This window comes from Schistocerca piceifrons, chromosome 2, assembly GCF_021461385.2.
Source record: "Schistocerca piceifrons isolate TAMUIC-IGC-003096 chromosome 2, iqSchPice1.1, whole genome shotgun sequence".
NCBI lineage: Eukaryota > Metazoa > Arthropoda > Insecta > Orthoptera > Acrididae > Schistocerca > Schistocerca piceifrons.
In genome coordinates this window covers 561,093,300-561,111,940 of record NC_060139.1, presented here as the reverse complement: position 1 = coordinate 561,111,940, position 18,641 = coordinate 561,093,300, and the positions used below count along the sequence as shown (strand labels likewise).

Sequence of the window (18,641 nt, the reverse complement as noted above, 5' to 3'; positions counted from 1 at the left end):
GATCCTCCCTTGTGGGGCCCATCTCTGAGGGCACTCCCGCCTTAGGTGATCGTTCACACCTCAGGTCACACCTCCCGACAAACGGACGGAGGGACCAATTGTCACTTTCGGAAGGTATCAGCTCGGGTAATCACCCCTCCCTGGGCCTGGCCGTTACCAGGGGGTACGTACGTGTCCTACCTGTCTGTCTACCTGGGGCGGGGAATTACGCGTTACCCCGTCACCGGCTATGCACGAAAATGCGTGGGTCGGCCTTCAGACACGCACAGGTAGGAAGAAAGAGAAAGGGAAAAACAAAGAAAGGGAAAGGAAAGAAGAGAGGTCTCAAACGCCACAGCGGAGAAAAGGGTAAAGAGAAGAGGTAAGGAAAAGAGAAGAGGTAAGGAAAAGAGAAGACAAAGGAAGGATGAAGACATACAAGCAGAGAAGGCGAAGAATGCGTTACATTTAAGAGCGTCCGTCTCCGGACGTAGGCACAAACCATACTCCCAGAAGGGGAGAAAGGGAAGGAAAGAGCCAGAGGTGAGGGGAGGGAGGGGGGGGGGGCGAAGATGGGGGATAGGGAAGGATGCGGAAATGGAAGGTATGCAGCCCGGAAAGGAAGGAGGGCCACATTAGCTCGGGGTCCCGTGCTCGCTACGCACATATCCACAAAAGAGTTGTGGACCCCCTGGGGGAGCCATCGACAGTGTTACTTATGCTGTATTTCTCAAAAGAACCAACAATAATGCTTTGCTCACTCTAGACTGTGATTGTTTTATCCACTGATACACTTGTTTGATTGTAGGTAGTTTTAAAGCTCCCTTTGACATGAATTCATGTTGGGTTTCACCCAACATTCATTTGTTTCACTCTCTCATATACACTTTAGATGGTTTGTTTATCATGACATCAAGATTTTGCAATTGTGAAGCAAGTCCTCCCAGAACAACAGTAAGCTCTGTATTTTCCTGTCTCAATTACTCTTTCACAGAATTTTTCAAATGACTACAAAAACCGAACTAGCACAAGAAGGGAACTCTTCTTCAATAAGCACCTTTCCTTCTCTCCCACACTCTCTTAATATATTTCATACCAGCCTCGTCCATGCAACCTTTGTCATGTACGTGAACAACACCTGGCGGTATCTCAGAAGGTTTTGGCACTGTTTTGTGCTTGAAAATGGTCACTGGATTACATTTAGTACTATCAGCACAACATAACAGGACAACAGTGTAGTGCATTTTTTCCATGTTCATTTGTTTTTATAGTTACAGTTTTAGCACCTTTCATGGCAACAGTTCTGTTACTCGGAACATCAAATGTCACGAGTTTCACTCACATTCGCTATCTGACTTAGTTACACACTGGTTTTCTTTCAATGTTGAATAATAAAGCAATGGAAAGGTAATATTCTCTCTTCATACACTTGTGGCGTTTTCTGAGATATTTTGGTTTAGGTTCACATGACACTTCATAAACTTGTAGCATCAACCAACTCCACCTTTAAATTCTGTTATATTCCATAGTAGTGCTCGCTTATGACTGTGCATTTGAGTAATTTTTGTATTAACTCCGATGCTTTTTCGATGGTGTACTCGAGTCCATTTCAATACGCTATCATCTAGTGTTGACCATTTTGCATTCAGCTCTCTATTTGCACATTTAGTCTTCCTCTTTTTTTTAGTTCTTCTTTACTAGCCTGCCAATGGTGAATCATTTATTATTATTTTTTGTTGGTGGATACCTGAAATGCTGCTCTATTTCCACGATGTTCTGCACATGCTTTTACTTTCAAGTTATAGCCTGCATCATATGAATACCTTTTACTTTATTTCCATATTGAAACTAATACAGATCAGTTTCAATTCAAGTTCACTGGCACTGTAGACTGCATAGGCTAGACAGTGTTTTTTTGAGTGGAGGGGGGGGGGGGGGCAGGAGGGAGAGAGTGTGAGCAAGTTTGTTAATCCCCCAAATCGTGTTCACTTCATCAGTCCATTGCTGCTGCCAGTTGAATCCAGTGTTGCGAGATAGAGAAAGGCTTCCCGCGACATCAAATATATGGCCATTTTTAACTAGGGTGAGAATTTTAGATCAAGCACTGGGCATTTTTATATTATTTTTAAGATGCACCTGAATTTTGGAGGCAATTTTCCAAAAAAAAATAAAAATTTGCGGCTCGTAGTCCATAAAATATGGTCCAGTGATGACACAGTACATGATGATTAGGAAAAAATTTCAGCAAATGAACAGAATATTGAGTTTTAATGCAACAAGCACGTGTACTTTTGAGTTAGTCTCACAAGGGAACCTCCCCATCGCACCCCCCTCACATTTAGTTATAAGATGGCACAGTGGATAGGCCTTGAAAAACTGAACACAGATCAATCGAGAAAACAGGAAGAAGTTGTGTGGAACTACACTCCTGGAAATTGAAATAAGAACACCGTGAATTCATTGTCCCAGGAAGGGGAAACTTCATTGACACATTCCTGGGGTCAGATACATCACATGATCACACTGACAGAACCACAGGCACATAGACACAGGCAACAGAGCATGCACAATGTCGGCACTAGTACAGTGTATATCCACCTTTCGCAGCAATGCAGGCTGCTATTCTCCCGTGGAGACGATCGTAGAGATGCTGGATGTAGTCCTGTGGAACGGCTTGCCATGCCATTTCCACCTGGCGCCTCAGTTGGACCAGCGTTCGTGCTGGACGTGCAGACCGCGTGAGACGACGCTTCATCCAGTCCCAAACATGCTCAATGGGGGACAGATCCGGAGATCTTGCTGGCCAGGGTAGTTGACTTACACCTTCTAGAGTACGTTGGGTGGCACGGGATACATGCGGACGTGCATTGTCCTGTTGGAACAGCAAGTTCCCTTGCCGGTCTAGGAATGGTAGAGCGATGGGTTCGATGACGGTTTGGATGTACCGTGCACTATTCAGTGTCCCCTCGACGATCACCAGTGGTGTACGGCCAGTGTAGGAGATCGCTCCCCACGCCATGATGCCGGGTGTTGGCCCTGTGTGCCTCGGTCGTATGCAGTCCTGATTGTGGCGCTCACCTGCACGGCGCCAAACACGAATACGACCATCATTGGCACCAAGGCAGAAGCGACTCTCATCGCTGAAGACGACACGTCTCCATTCGTCCCTCCATTCACACCTGTCGCGACACCACTGGAGGCAGGCTGCACGATGTTGGGGCGTGAGCGGAAGACGGCCTAACGGTGTGCGGGACCGTAGCCCAGCTTCATGGAGACGGTTGCGAATGGTCCTCGCCGATACCCCAGGAGCAACAGTGTCCCTAATTTGCTGGGAAGTGGCGGTGCAGTCCCCTACGGCACTGCGTAGGATCCTACGGTCTTGGCGTGCATCCGTGCGTCGCTGCGGTCCGGCCCCAGGTCGACGGGCACGTGCACCTTCCGCCGACCACTGGCGACAACATCGATGTACTGTGGAGACCTCACGCCCCACGTGTTGAGCAATTCGGCGGTACATCCACCCGGCCTCCCGCACGCGCACTATACGCCCTCGCTCAAAGTCCGTCAACTGCACATACGGTTCACGTCCATGCTGTCGCGGCATGCTACCAGTGTTAAAGACTGCGATGGAGCTCCGTATGCCACGGCAAACTGGCTGACACTGACGGCGGCGGTGCACAAATGCTGCGCAGCCAGCGCCATTCGACGGCCAACACCGCGGTTCCTGGTGTGTCCGCTGTGCCGTGCATGTGATCATTGCTTGTACAGCCCTCTCGCAGTGTCCGGAGCAAGTATGGTGGGTCTGACACACCGGTGTCAATGTGTTCTTTTTTCCATTTCCAGGAGTGTATGAAAAAATAAGCAAAATATACAAACTGAATAGCCCATGTGCAAGATAGGCAACATCAAGGATAGAGTGAACTCAGGAGCGCCGTGGTCCCGTGAGCAGCTGCGAAACGAAAGGTCCTGGGTTCAAGTCTCCTCTCGAGTGAAAATTTTACTTTCTTTATTTTCGCAAAGTTATGATCTGTCCGTTCGTTCATTGACGTCTCTGTTCACTGTAATAAGTTTAGTGTCTGTGTTTTGCGACCGCACCGCAGTACTGTGCGATTAGTAGACGAAAGGACGTGCCTCTCCAATGGGAACCGAAAACATTTGATCACAAGGTCATAGGTCAACCGATTCCTCCACAGGAAAACACGTCTGATATATTCTATACGACACTGGTGACGGCATGTGCATCACATGACAGGAATATGTTGTAGACCCACCTAACTTTACACTTCGAGATTCTTCTACCTTGCCCGATTTAGGTTTTCTTGTGGGTGTGATAGTCACTCCCAAAAAAGTGATGAAAACATAAGAGTGTCATGTAAACCGAAAATAAAAAATTAAAATTTTCACTCGAGAGAAGACTTGAACCAAGGACCTTTCGTTCCGCAGCTGCTCACGCAAACCATGGGACCACGGCGCTCCTCTGTTCACATTTGCCTAAATATTGCTTATCTTGCGCATGGACTACTCGGTTTGTATATTTTGCTTATTTTTTCATAGTTCCATACAACTTCTTCCTGTTTTCTCGATCGATCTGTGTTCAGTTTTTCAAGGCCTATCCACTGTGCCAACTTATAACTAAATCTGAGGGGGGTGCGATGGGGAGGTTCCCTTGTCAGTAACAATCAGCCTGAGTGCAAATACAATGCTTATCATTCAACATTTCATGGTATTTACTAAGACAGATAATTACACAAGCACCATGAGAATGAATAGTCACTTTTGATTATGTCCATCATTCAGCTGTTTGGTGGGTTTTAATACCATTTCATTAAAATGTTTGTTAGAAGATGAGATTTTGTATCTACTTTGTTATAAGACTGCAGAAATATCTTTTATGAAGGAAAAATTTCCACAACATTAAGTGTCTATGAATGAAGGAAAGTTATTAATTTTAATTTAGCACACTTCAGTGATTCTCTGAAAAGGGTAACAGAAATAGACTAAGCTAGAGCTACTCAAACAACCAATGAAAGTGAAACAGAAGTTAGAGATTACAATTGAAGAGGAGAATGTGGAAACAAAAACAGAGTAGCAACAAAGTAATGAAATCTTGAAGAAGCCTACCAAACAGAAACCACATTATTTTCACACTTTTTTACTTGCAAGAAGACATATAAGCAAGTGTTTATGATGTGTGTTAAACTGTGTTTGGAGTATTGTCTTTCTTCTTTTCTCCAAAGGTCAAAGATCCAAACATTTATAGTGGCACGACACACACACTAACAAAAAACTCTTGAAAACAACACTATTTTACTGAGGTCAAGCAGTACACGTTTTGTAGAATTGTGAGTGCTACACAGGATGTCCAGCTGTCAAGGACGACAAACATGTTTTACTGTATCTACATCCTTGCACCCCTCAGGTGAAGTGCCTGCTCTTGACAACAAAAAGTGGGTGGGCAGGTTAACTACTCTATTTACTGTCAGCAGGTGTTTGATCCATTAGTTCTATGGCTTTCAACAGGGAGGTTATTAGTGCACTAATGAATACATACACACGAGTGAATGTCGTGATTGTGCCTGTCTGCAACTTGACTGGAAGTAACTTACAATGCAAACATTAATACTATTAAATATAACTCAATTTGCACTTTCTTTCAATGTAACTCACAACGAAAAACATAAGTAACAATGAATTCCTGAAATGGTACTTGCTTTAAAATTAACTGCTACAATACAAATATAAAATAACTGGAAAACAGTTGGTCTTATCTCTTAATGATGGAAAAACTAAGCCAGCCATCCCAGGAACATATCAAAATCTATATTAGGTGTCAAGTTATACAGTGCACTGATGTATACAAAGTACAGGGTGTTTATAAAAAATGTCGGGGTTTTAATGCTTTATAATATTTATTACATTAAACTTACAGTTATAAATGATATGTCAAATGAAAGAGCAACTCAAACAGTTTGTTTTACCAAGAACCTTACAAATGTTCAATGTGAGCACCATTTGTCACACAGCACACATCAAGTCTACAGCCCAGTTCTTCCCAAACGTTGATAAGTGTGTCTTCAGTGATTGTAGCAACAGCTGCTTCAATCTAGTTTCTTAATTCAGGGAGGTCTGCTAGAAGCAGAGACATGTACACACCATCCTTGATGAAGCCCAGAAGGAAAAAAAATCACATGGCGTTAGGTCGGGTGAACGTGGAGGCCACGCAAAGCAAGCCCTGTTATTGCGCTTTGGAAGAAGTAGCCTATAGATTTGATGTATGCTATGTGACAAATGGTGCTCACGTTGAACATTTATAAGGTTCTTGGTAAAACTGTGAGTTGCTCTTTCATTTGACATATCATTTAAAACTGTAAGTTTACTATAATAAATATTACAAAGTGTTAAAACCCCGATATTCATTTATAAACAACCTTTACACAAAAATCTGTATGTTATGAACAGGTGGGTTCTGAAGTCAGAGGAGAAAGCTATAGGTAATAAGAGTGTGCATTATTCAAAGACATGTCAGTATGATTAGACCCCACCGTAAGTGGCTAGAAAGACGTGTGCCAGTCTCTCATAGCTGGTTTTACTGTACACAAATTCTTTTCCCTCACTAACTGCTAATGTTTGACAGATTTCCCCAATAAGCACCTTACAGCAATTTGAGAAGAATATGTTGGGTATTTTGGACTTTTTTCTTTGTATAAAAATAGGGGAAAGAATGTAGAGCAGTCATAGGATCTGAAACGCTGACCAACTCCAACCCCTAATCACATTCCTCAGAATCTCATGGAAGTTAGCCTCAGATACACCAGACTCTTAGGCCGTGTAGTACGTGAGCGACAGAAGCTAGCGACAGCTTCAGGCGACAGAGCACAACCGCAGGGCAGTTACGGAAGTGTCCTATGTGAGCGACATCTGTGTCGCTGCCTGTCTCCCTCTGCACCTGGCGACGTTTGAATTCAAATGTGTTTGAATCTTGTAACTGCAGCGCGTGTGACACAGAGCGATAGCCACGTGTTTTCTTGGCAAAGCAGTGGGGTGGACACAATGGCAGGTATGAATTATTTAACATCCGATTTTAAGAAAACTATTCGGTAAAAAAATTTGATTCTTCCGCAACATATAACTTGACATCCTTAAATGATAAAGGTCAGAATTTATTTTTGTTATTCATCATAGTTACTGTGCTATACAAAATTGAATACATGGCTGCATGAAATTTTTAAGAATTTGCAGAGGTAAAATCACACTGTGTAGACTTCCCGTATAGTTCATTTAAGGCCATACATTGTTGCTTATGAAATGTAACCAATATATCTAAATTCTATTTAAAGTTGAGACCGGAATGATATCTCTTTTCATTCTTGAGATATCGGTTGTTATATCCGCGATCGGGTTGCTCGCAGTACGTCCGAACCTTTCCTGCACTTCAGGAATCAAGTGGTCATAAAAATAGTCATCTCTCATAACAATTTCAATATATCGAAATGACGAATTTTGGAAATGACAGCATACAGAAAGGACTATTTTATCATATGATTAACACTCGATACATTTTTGTAAATGTGTGAGCAGAGCAAAAACAAGACTTACATCATGAGGTTTTGTCCAAATTTTTAAAGCCAAACAAAGGGAGAGAAACAGGTAAAAGGGGTATCAAAATGACCAGTATGAGGTCTAGTTTGGCATGAAAATATTTAACTGTTTGAAAGTAATCAGGATAAGGAACAAAAATTTAATTAACAAACTGAGGAAAAACTGAAAAATTTCACGAAAAGCTGCTGTAAGTGAAGTGTCAAAAATGTCATTTGTTCAAGACCTAGCTATTTTGCACATAAAAAGATTCATTGGTGAGGTATTTATATGTCAAAAAGGATTCCTTAGAATCAAGTATGTTAGGAAGGCAAACGAGGAGTCAGTAAGATCACGCTTTCTGAGTAAAACTTGAAATTCAAAAACAGAAGAAATCAGTCAAAATATTTTACGAAATGACTTGTGTAAAAGAAATAAGTAGATCAGATAAACATTCTACGTGCCTTTGAATGCTGCCCGAATTCGTGAACAGAAACTGAGGTGCGCCAAACGTTTCCCTAATATTATTTATTTCATACTTTTAGACAAATCATTACACAAAACATCTGACTTGAGGAATTGAAACGCTTGACTTAACACTGACTGTTCGCAACATCAAATATCTGTAAAATTTCATGGTTCATTGAAATTTATTAGGAATTAAATGTTGTGACATACTGGGGTAGGTGTGAAGATCGAGTTCTTTGGAACGACCTTAAAAATATACTTGGCAATGCAGTGTAAACAGTATACATAAAACTTGGTATACAGAATCATAACTGAGTCAGTAAAAATGTAAGAACGGCCCAGAACAAACCCAGTTTCTTTCCCTGAAACGTAATTGCAAATGGAATACGCTACCCCTACACCACAGATCACTGTGACTCAATAGCATCAATGTGTGTACTTATGTTTGTATATAGCGTAGTCAGTCATTTAATAGTCATACTTCCGCATTTATTGGCTGTTAAAAGTTCTTGATCATGTATAAAAACATTCGTATTTAATTTATTGATGGGATAGTTGAATGCTCCTCTGCTCATTCAAGTGTATTCGAAGAATTTGGCTTGTGAGCTTCTTAGTTGGCGAAACTTATTAAATTCTCCATGGAGATTCCTCCCTTTGCGAATTTCATGCACAGCATTCCTTTTCGCTTTATTTTCTAAAGTAAACCTAACTCTGTAGCCTTACTCTCCAGCTACAGTATTCTACAGGTTAAGGACACTGTTTTATAGAAACAGCCGGTTGGCTCTAAGCAGCCATCTTTTAGCACGACATGGTCGCTCGCATGCAGAACACAAGTTCCCGCCCAATGTTGATGCTTGTCGCTGGAGTGTTGCATATACAGAAGTTGCTCGCTATCGCTCGCTTCTGTCGCTCACGTAGGACAAGGCCTTAGAGGAAGATGCCGTGGAGAAAATGATGGAATGGACAATATTGTTTTGTGTTGAACATCATACATGCCACATTTTTGTTAAGTTAACCATGTAGAAGTAGTGATTGAAAGAAATTTAAATGCCAGTTAGTTCATGAGTAGTGCAATTCAGTTATGCTAGCTAACAAATAATACATCCTCTGAAAATAATTGGAATCGCACTCTAGTGTCAGTAGAAACAAACTAGAACTTCTGCTACAATAGATTATTACACAAAAGGTTTTAAGATAAGAGAGAAAATTAAAGCACACTTCTCCACTGTTCTGGCACATTATGTACTTTGATGATAAAGCTTTCCTCAGAAAAGATGGATCACATGACATCATTACAAGGAATATTTTTTGTTTCCAAATCCAATACCACACATATACAGGGAGAAGTTTGGTGGGTGAAATTTCAGACACCCAGTATGAATTCAGTCAATGTCTTGTGCTGAGCATACATCAGCACAATTTCAACACAGTCACTTTTTCTCATTACTGATAGGTTTTTCCTAAAGTAACAGCATAGACTGAGGAATCACCAGTCTCGTAATATGAGCTGCTACCTTCCATTCTGTGACCATGTCTGCACCTGCATTACTAAGAAATTCCTACTGAATTATCCACTGCCTTCTATTGGCCTCTCTCCATTCAAATAGTATGGAGAAATTTTGTCCCAACCACCCAATGTATCCCTCCCATGAAACTACATTCCTTCACCTTTCAGTTTTCTTTTCTTCCACTGTGACAATGTCCTAAATGCTAGAGTATAATTTCATCTTTATTTATTAACATGATCTCTGCTGTAGAAACCTGATCCAGAAGTACCAGTCGTTTGGTTTTAGTCATTATTGAATGTTCCAATTAGATGATTATCGTGTTCAGTTTCAACTATCTTAATGTAAGACCTAACACAAAAGGAGGCTGCAGTCACAAACAGACAGTAACCCACATTTTAATTACCTGGGAAACTTTGTTTGCAAATTCATGGGCTGCAGTATCTGAACTGAACTTAGCACACAATGTTTTACATATGCCAGGTTCTATACAACTGTCGATGCCAGTCCATTCACAATCCCTTTTCTTCACCTGAAATTCACATAAAAAATTTAATATTTTCAACATCTGTAAAATACTGAAGAATGTTATGTGAAATAACAAATAGTGATTACCTCTACATTAATTTGTTTGCTAATTATCATGTTACACAATGTTTCAGTACTTCCATCTTTTAACATAATAATCTGTGCAATCTGCTTTGCTTTATTGTACTGTATCTTCAGATCACCAAGGCCTAAAGTTTTCCACTGATTACCATCCTTTATTGTAAGTGTTGCTCTCTTGTCAAATACAGTACTTTCTTCTGCATTAGCATCCTTAATACTGTAATTATGGACACTGTCATCATCATCATCATCTGCATCATCCTCTCCCTCATCATCATCATCATCATCATCATCATCACCGTCATCACCATCGTCGTCACCATCATCATCATCATCATCATCATCATCCTCCTCATCATCATCATCATCATCGTCATCGTCTATAGATTCTTCACTATCCTCATACTGTCTATCTGTTGTGGAGCTGCTGGTAATTTCTGATTGTAATGGATGAATATGAAACACTGATTAGAACAGAGTAACTTTTTTTTTTTAACTGAAGAAGAGGAGGAAAAGGAAAAAGAAACAGCAGCATAGTTCATTACCAACTGTAATTAACAGCATGCAAAATCTACTTTAATAGTTTATCATACTTACACATTAATATAGTCTTAATAAAAATTTCTTGTTAAACATGGGAGTTTACATTAGACACTGATCAATCATTTACAAATTTTGTAAGTCTACTATAGCTCTGAATACTGAAGTAAATGTAATACTAGAGGAAGAAGACATACAACACAAGGAAATGGATTAACGTGTAGAAAATTGTGAACACCATTCTTTACAATGCATAATGAAGAGCATAACTGTTACAGTAATAAGCTTTGAAATATTTTTTTATAAATTTCTTCCATGGGACTTTTTGGGCCTAAGTCCCTCTACAACATTATTTTATATATTAACAGCTCCACTGTTAGAAGATAATGATTTATCTCTTATTTCTCAACAAAATTATTTCCTAATTATTGATCAGTTCATTTCCACCCAATATTAACACTTTCCTCCTGTCTCAAATTTAGATTGAATAACAGTCTTTTCTCAATTCAACATCTGAGTCATAACAGGTGAAATAGAGACAATTTTCTTGTCTGAGTGATTTCTAGATAGTAACAGACGTTACTACCTAATATTACCCCAGAGCTTGATCAGGTGACTGGGAAACGTTAATAACAGCTACAGCACCTTTAATATGAATTTCTGGAAGTAGGATTGTGCGCTCACTGCTCTCATATACAAAAGTTTATCCATCAACCAAGATGACTTTTTAAATATTGCATCACATCAAACTAATGAACTGAAGAGAAGGTTTTGTGTGTGTGTGTGCGTGTGTGTGTGTGTGTGTGTGTGTGTGTGTGTGTGTGTGTGTGTAGTACTCTGAATCAAAAGTACTTAACTTGAAGAAAGAATAAATATATAATATAAATACATACCCAACTGCACATCTGGTGAATTTATAAATATTTATACAGACTAAAAAAAACATTCGAGTACAGTTTTTAGACTATGAAATAAGTTCACAAACATTAGGAAATTATACCTCTTCTGATAAATGTTTTTACATCCTCTACACATTCAGTGACTTTGTCATAGAATTCTTTGGCAGTTTCCTCTTTCTTGAAAGACACAGCAAGTTTTTCCAGTTCTCCTTCATTATCTGCAAAATTGTGGGCAGCCCATAACCATGCTCTCTCAGACTTTGAGAAAGGCTTCAATGAAAAATCTGCTGTTATTAGATGATTGCACACAACTTTGTGGATCTAAGGAGTGGCAAAAAGTCACAAATTAACATGTTTACTACTGATGAAGGAATGAAACCATTATTTACTTCATGATATCCAAAATTTACCTTTTCTCTTCTTAAAAGTAGTCTGTATGTATGGTTAATGGGATGATACAGTATTTTCATATCACCAACTCCACGTTCCTTCCACTGTTTAAGTGCTTCATCAAATCTAAACAATGTTGCCCGAGATGCAAACTCTAGATGAGAAAAATATTTAATTACACATCTTCACATACTCATTTTGAATGAAACTACATCAACAAATAGAATAAAAACAAAACAAGAATGAAATTTTAAGTTACCATAACGTACAGTAACAATTTAGAAGAACAAGATAACTGTTCAAAACAAATTGATCAAAAATTTAACACAATAGTTGCTGCCTCAGCTTTGTCAGGCAAACAGCTGTTTAACGCAGTAAATTGGGGAGTTGGTAGTTACTACATGAATACAATAAAGAGTGTCATGGTGAATGAACTACAGAATGCATAAATACAGGTTGTGTATGGTTTTCAAGGGAATCTTATACCATTCTTCCTACAAAATACTGGCAAGTTTACGTAACAATGATGGAGATGGATGGTGATGACATGCCTTTCTCTCCAAAGTGGGCAACAAAGTCTCAATAATACTGAGATTAGCTGAAGAGATGCCACAATTCAACTCTGTACTCGCACAACCAGACCTGCACTATGTAAGCTATGTGAACAGAGATCCTGTCACCTTGGAACACAGCATCACACCACTGGGAACAAACACTGTACCATAGTATGGACCTGATTAGCCAAAACCATCACATAAGCCTTGGCAGTAATGTGACTTCGCAGAGAAATCATGGCTTCATGGGATACTACGATACGGCTGCCCAAATCACCACCAAAACCCTGCCAAGTCATTTGATTTCCAGCTGCTTCCATTAGCCACATCACAAAGAGCCTGCTTGGACTGAGTGTATAATATACACTACCAGGTAAGCAAGAACTATCATTATGGACCGTACAGCTTTTGCACAAACCATGCTTATTATCGTCTGATGATAATTTATGTGCTCATTTACAGTCTACAGGGTATGTATGGGGAGGCTGGCTAATTCTTCCCATGTCTTTAGATGTTATTTAGGTACCATGTGCACCACAAATGGAGGTCCAAAAGGGGGAGAGACTGAAGTATGTATAACACTGATCAGGAAAAAAGAAAGAAAAATAAAATAAAAAAGTATTTCCAGTTACAAGAATAGTATGTTTCTGGAAGGTAATTTGCCCCTGAATCCAGACATAATTTCAGAATTTCTGTACTGGCTTCAGTCTTCATGTAATAATGGTTTTTATAAATGTATCCCTAGCAGTATATGTATCTAGAAGAATGACGAACTGTTGCAACAGGACTTTCATACTAAAAATATTTCTGTACCAATATCCTGAGATATTTTGCCTCAGAAAAGCCACTTCATAAAGACCAGCAGTATTCAGCAACATTGCACTACTCCACTGGTCACGATAACTTATTTCCATTTGAGAAATGTCCTGGTGGAAACATGCAACAGCATCAATAACAGTGACAAGGTAATTCGGGAAGAGATCAAAATGATCATTCAGAAATGTAGTTTAACTGTCATGTTACCTCCAATAAGGTAATATGATGTCAGCCACTTATGTGCAATATTGCAATAGTTCTCTGACTTATAGTTGCCAAAAATTTCTTGCAGACATTTGTGAAAATAGCCAAGTCATTTTTCAAACATAACCCAACAAATCAGGGAAATGTCCATCAGAAATTGATCCCCTAATTTGCGATCACACAAATATGCTTTTCTTTATTTTCGCTTTAATGATTCTTAGAAACCTTGCTTGCAAGTACATGATCTATGTAAAGTTTTGTCCATTGCTTTGAATCAACAAAAGGAATGTTCTCCACATACATCTGACCAAGCAGAAGTTCATTCCAAAAATGCCATTTTTTTCTCTTAACAGTGCCCTTCCCCCTTTTTCTAATGTCCATTCACATAAAAAGCTGCAACACTTTGTACCCCAGGAACATGCTGAGAAGAATTGCAATTACCTTGTGATATCCATGTATATACCATTTGTATCTCCATACTGGTTAAATGTGAGTAGTAGTTTGAAGTTCGCATGTGTCTCTTAAATTAAGTGCATGAGCAATCTGAACAAACAAGGAACTTTATTTTTTTTTCTTTTTTCGTGGAAATCAAGGCTAAGATTCTCCAAACAGATTCAATATCATTTATATAACAACAACAACAACAACAACAATAAACAAGTGCAGGTGGGACTCAAGTTTTGTACAAACTTAATCATGTATATAGATAGTTCATCAACAGGTTCTGATGAGTGAGTCTATGAGTATCAAAATACGTATCATGAATGGCTTTATCTTTTGACTGCGATGACTTAAAACCTTAAGTTTTTTACATCACCAAAGGATCATCAACCTCAGTAATTGCTTTTAATTTCAACTTTGTAACTTTACTTGTTCTTGAGAAGAAGGGGTCTTAAGAGAAGGACCAAACCTATAAAGGTTCCATTTTTACTGATACTGCTACAGAGCCCTAAAAACTATGTTATCTTTATTTGAGAAACGTTCAGCGAAAGCAGCATAGTGTTCATGATAAACATTCAGTTTTGAATTCCCAAGAACAAGATTCTGTTCTTTTAATCGTAAAGCTAGAAGTGCAGCCTGTTGCTTCTACAATCTGAAATTGTGAACATGACCACTGAGATCACCTTGAGAGAGGAAAAAAAAAACCATGTGACTAATTTGATTCACAGTGAGCTTGAAATGCTGGGTTGGCATGCATATCTCCTTTGCTATCTTGTGTTTGTCACTTAATTTGTCTTCACTCCCTGTCATGTTCTCAGGAGGCACTGGTATTGGCAATTCTTCACTACACCACACAGCCCTTATAGCAGACAGTAAATTAAGTTACTGCACAGCTTTCCTTGTCAAGGTGATTATATTGATTTTTGTACGCATAAGTGTTGTGCCACATTGTGGTCTGCTGATTCCTTCCACACTGTCAAAACAGCTAAGGATATATACCATTATCCTTTCAACCAGGTGTGTAGTGCATATTTAAGAGCACACATATGTGGTGGTGGTGGTGGTGAGAGAGTGTGTGTGTGTGTGTGTGTGTGTGTGTGTGTGTGTGTGTGTGTGTGTGTGTGTGTGTGTGTGTGTGTGTGGGTGGAGGGGGGGGGCAGGGGGGGGGGGGAATTCTTGTCCCAGTTGCCAAACTTACACCTTAAAAAGAACACGCCCACAAAAGAACAGACCAATACCCTTAACATCACTTTGCTGCAGAATTCTTGAGTATATTTTAATTTTAAATACAATAAATTACCTTCAGACATTAAGAACATCTGTCCACAAATCAGCACACATTTAGTAAACATCACTCATGCACAGATTCCCCTTCACTCACACGATATACTGCAAATCATTGATGAAGGGTAACTAGCAGATTCTTTTTATTTCTGGATGACTGGAATGTGTCTGAAACAATGCTCACTGCAGACATAACGAAGGTCAGAATATACAGAAAAGGTTCTTATGTATGTGAGTAGCTCAAAGATTTTTTTTATGTATTAAACACAAAACAATGTCCTAGATGGCAAGTGGTCATTGAGAAAGTTATCACCAGAAGTGCTCCATGGAAGTGCAATAGGATTGATCTTGCTCTCTATGTACATAAATGGTATGAGGGATCGGGTGAGCAGCCACCTGATATCGTCTGATGATGACGCTGTAGTGCACAGGAAAGCTTCCCCACTGAGAGAATGTAGGACGATATAGGATGACTAAAGTAATTTCTATTTCGAGTGATGAACAACAGCTTGCTCTAAATATGGAATAATGTAAGTTAATGCAGAAGAGTAGACTACAATATTAATGGTAAGCTGTTTGACACAGTCATTATGATTAAATACATAGGTATAATGTTGTAAAGCGATAAGAAATGGAACAAGAATGCAAGACTGGTTCTACGGAAAGCAAACAGTCAATTTCAGTTTACTGGGAAAATTTTAGGGAAGTGTAGCTCATCTGTATAGGAGACTGTGTACACAACATGTGTGCAATCCATTCCCGAGTCCTGCTCGAGTGTTTGGGATCCATATCACGTCAGTTTAAATGAAGGCATCTATGTAATTAAGAGGTGGGCTCCTAGATTTGTTACCAGCAGGTTTGATCCACATGCGAGTACCACAGAAATGTTCTCTGAACGCAAATGGGAATCCATGGAGGGAAGATCATCTATTTGCAAAAAACAATTTATAAAGTTTAGATAACCAGCACTTGTGTGACACACTGGAGAACAATTCTACTGCCAGCAACATACATCTCAGCACATGACAGTAAACAAACTATAAGAGAAAGCAGGGCTCATATGGAAGCATATATGGTAGTTCCTATATTGTTCCATTTACAAGTGCAATATGGTAGCTCCTACTTTGTTCCATTTACAAGTGGATTACGAAACATGTGACTAGCTGTTGTAGAAGGTCCCTCTATGGTGCATTATATTGTGGCTTAAGGTGCATGCATAGGGGTTGGAAAAAATATGAAAATACCATGAGAAATGCATGTTTGAATATACAGGCAGATGCTAGCCAAGCCTGCAGATTGTGCCGTTGAATTTAACCACAAGCAATTGCTTGTGCAACATACTTAATACATTGCAAGTGTCAGTTGTGGCCAGAACAGTGTTTTGCATAGTTGTGGATGCATTATGTTGGAGCTAAGTGAATTTGAATGTGGGCAAATTGTTGATGCTCGTATGGTGGGTGCTTCCGTAACCAAGGTAGCCAAACTGTTTGGCACATCAAGTGGCACCATTCGAATATTTATACCACACACTACTAAAGCAGGAAACATCGTCTACTATGTACCATGTGAACAAAAATAAGTGCTGAAAGATGGCTGCTAAAGAAAGTTGTGATGAAAAATGAAAAGATGACAGCTGCAAAAGTCACTGCAGGCCTGAACATCGAACTTGTGAATCCTGTCAGCACCAAAACAACATCTGCCCATAGCAAGAAAACATGGTGCTGAAGCCATAAAACCCGGACATTGGAGCAATGAAAGGAAGTCATTTGGTTGGATATCATCTTGCTGCACACTGTTTCCCACTTCTGGTCAAGTTTACATCCCAAAGGTGAAAAATGGGGGTGTTTGGCAATGACCTGTGATCATTTTGGCTGATCAGGTCCATTTCATGGTACAATGTTCCAAACAGTTATATTGTGTTTCAATACAAGTAGGTACCTGTTTACACAGCTCGCATCATCCCGGACTAGTTTTGTGAGCACAAGGGTGAATTGTCTTATTTCCTTTTGCCCCCTAATCTCAATGTTATTGAGTGTTTGTGGTCTATTTTGAAGAGAAGGGTGCGTCATCGGTATCTACCTTCATCATTACTGAAGTGCCATTATTTTGCAGGAAGAATGGTGTAAGATTTCCTTAAAAACTCACACAGGACCTGTATTGCCAGGTGACTGGGACCTATTTTAAATGCGAACAATTTTCCTACATTGTATTAGGCTTGGTAACATGTTGTGTTTTTAAGGTTTCCCCATTTTTGTCCATTCTCCTGTGAAGATAGCAATAAAGTTTGTACCACTCTTTTACAAAGGAATTCAGCTTCCATTTTTACAAATTTGTCTCTCCACATATAAAACAAAAAGAGTTTGCACTATTTACACATTGCGTGAGACATTTCTTTTCTGAATTAACACTAAACAAACCTTTAAATGCTTAGATTCAAGTGACAACAAACAATGTGATTCATCATGTTCACAGACAACTGACTGCTAGTGCTGAAAATCACCTTTATTTTCTGGAGGTATATTTCTGAACTGAGGATCAAGGGTGGCAATTCTTTGCACGTCTAATTTACTTTTCTACAATTAAGTCTGCCGAATAACTCTTGAAATTTTAAAAATAAAGGTCACTCTTGATGCACGACACTCCTCTTTCAGTCCTTGACATGTTGATCTGACGGGCATTTTCACAACGCTGCAGCAACTACTAAACAACTATATGATGAATAAGGCCACTCTAATACGAATATAAAAATGCAGTAAATGAAGCAGGCAAAAAGGAATACAAACGTCTCAAAAATGAGATCGACAGGAAGTGCAAAATGGCTAAGCAGGCATGGCTAGAGGACAAATGTAAGGACGTAGAGGCTTATCTCACTAGGGGTAAGATAGATACTGCCTACAGGAAAATTAAAGAGACCTTTGGAGAAAAGAGAACCACTTGTACCAATATCAAGAGCTCAGATGGAAACCCAGTTCTAAGCAAAGAAGAGAAAGCAGAAAGGTGGAAGGAGTATATGGAGGGCAATGTGTTTGAGGACAATATTATGGAAATGAAAAAGAATGTAGATGGAGATGAAATGGGAGATATGATACTGCGTGAAGAGTTTGACAGAGCACTGAAAGACCTGAGTTGACACAAAGCCCCGAGAGTAGACAACATTCCATTAGAACTACTGATAGCCTTGGGAGAGCCAGTCCTGACAAAACTCTACCATCTGGTGAGTAAGATGTACGAGACAGGTGAAATACCCTCAGACTTTAAGAAGAATATAATAATTCCAATCGCCAAGAAAGCAGGTGTTGACAGATGTGAAAATTACCGAACTATCAGATTAATAAGTCACACCTGCAAAATACTAACACAAATTCTTTACAGACGAATGG

At 39.5% G+C, this 18,641-nt stretch overlaps 1 protein-coding gene across 1 annotated transcript in view; it reads right to left on the bottom strand.

Moving 5' to 3' along the window:
- The window catches only part of LOC124776581 (E3 SUMO-protein ligase RanBP2), a 313,159-nt gene that overhangs the window by 14,485 nt on the left and 280,033 nt on the right, over positions 1–18,641 (bottom strand). The window contains exons 29-32 of the mRNA XM_047251632.1: positions 11,983–12,116; positions 11,674–11,893; positions 10,140–10,570; positions 9,931–10,056 (exon numbers count right to left, since the gene is read on the bottom strand). Coding sequence (XP_047107588.1) covers positions 9,931–10,056; positions 10,140–10,570; positions 11,674–11,893; positions 11,983–12,116 — 911 coding nt within the window. The remainder of the gene's footprint in view (positions 1–9,930; positions 10,057–10,139; positions 10,571–11,673; positions 11,894–11,982; positions 12,117–18,641) is intronic.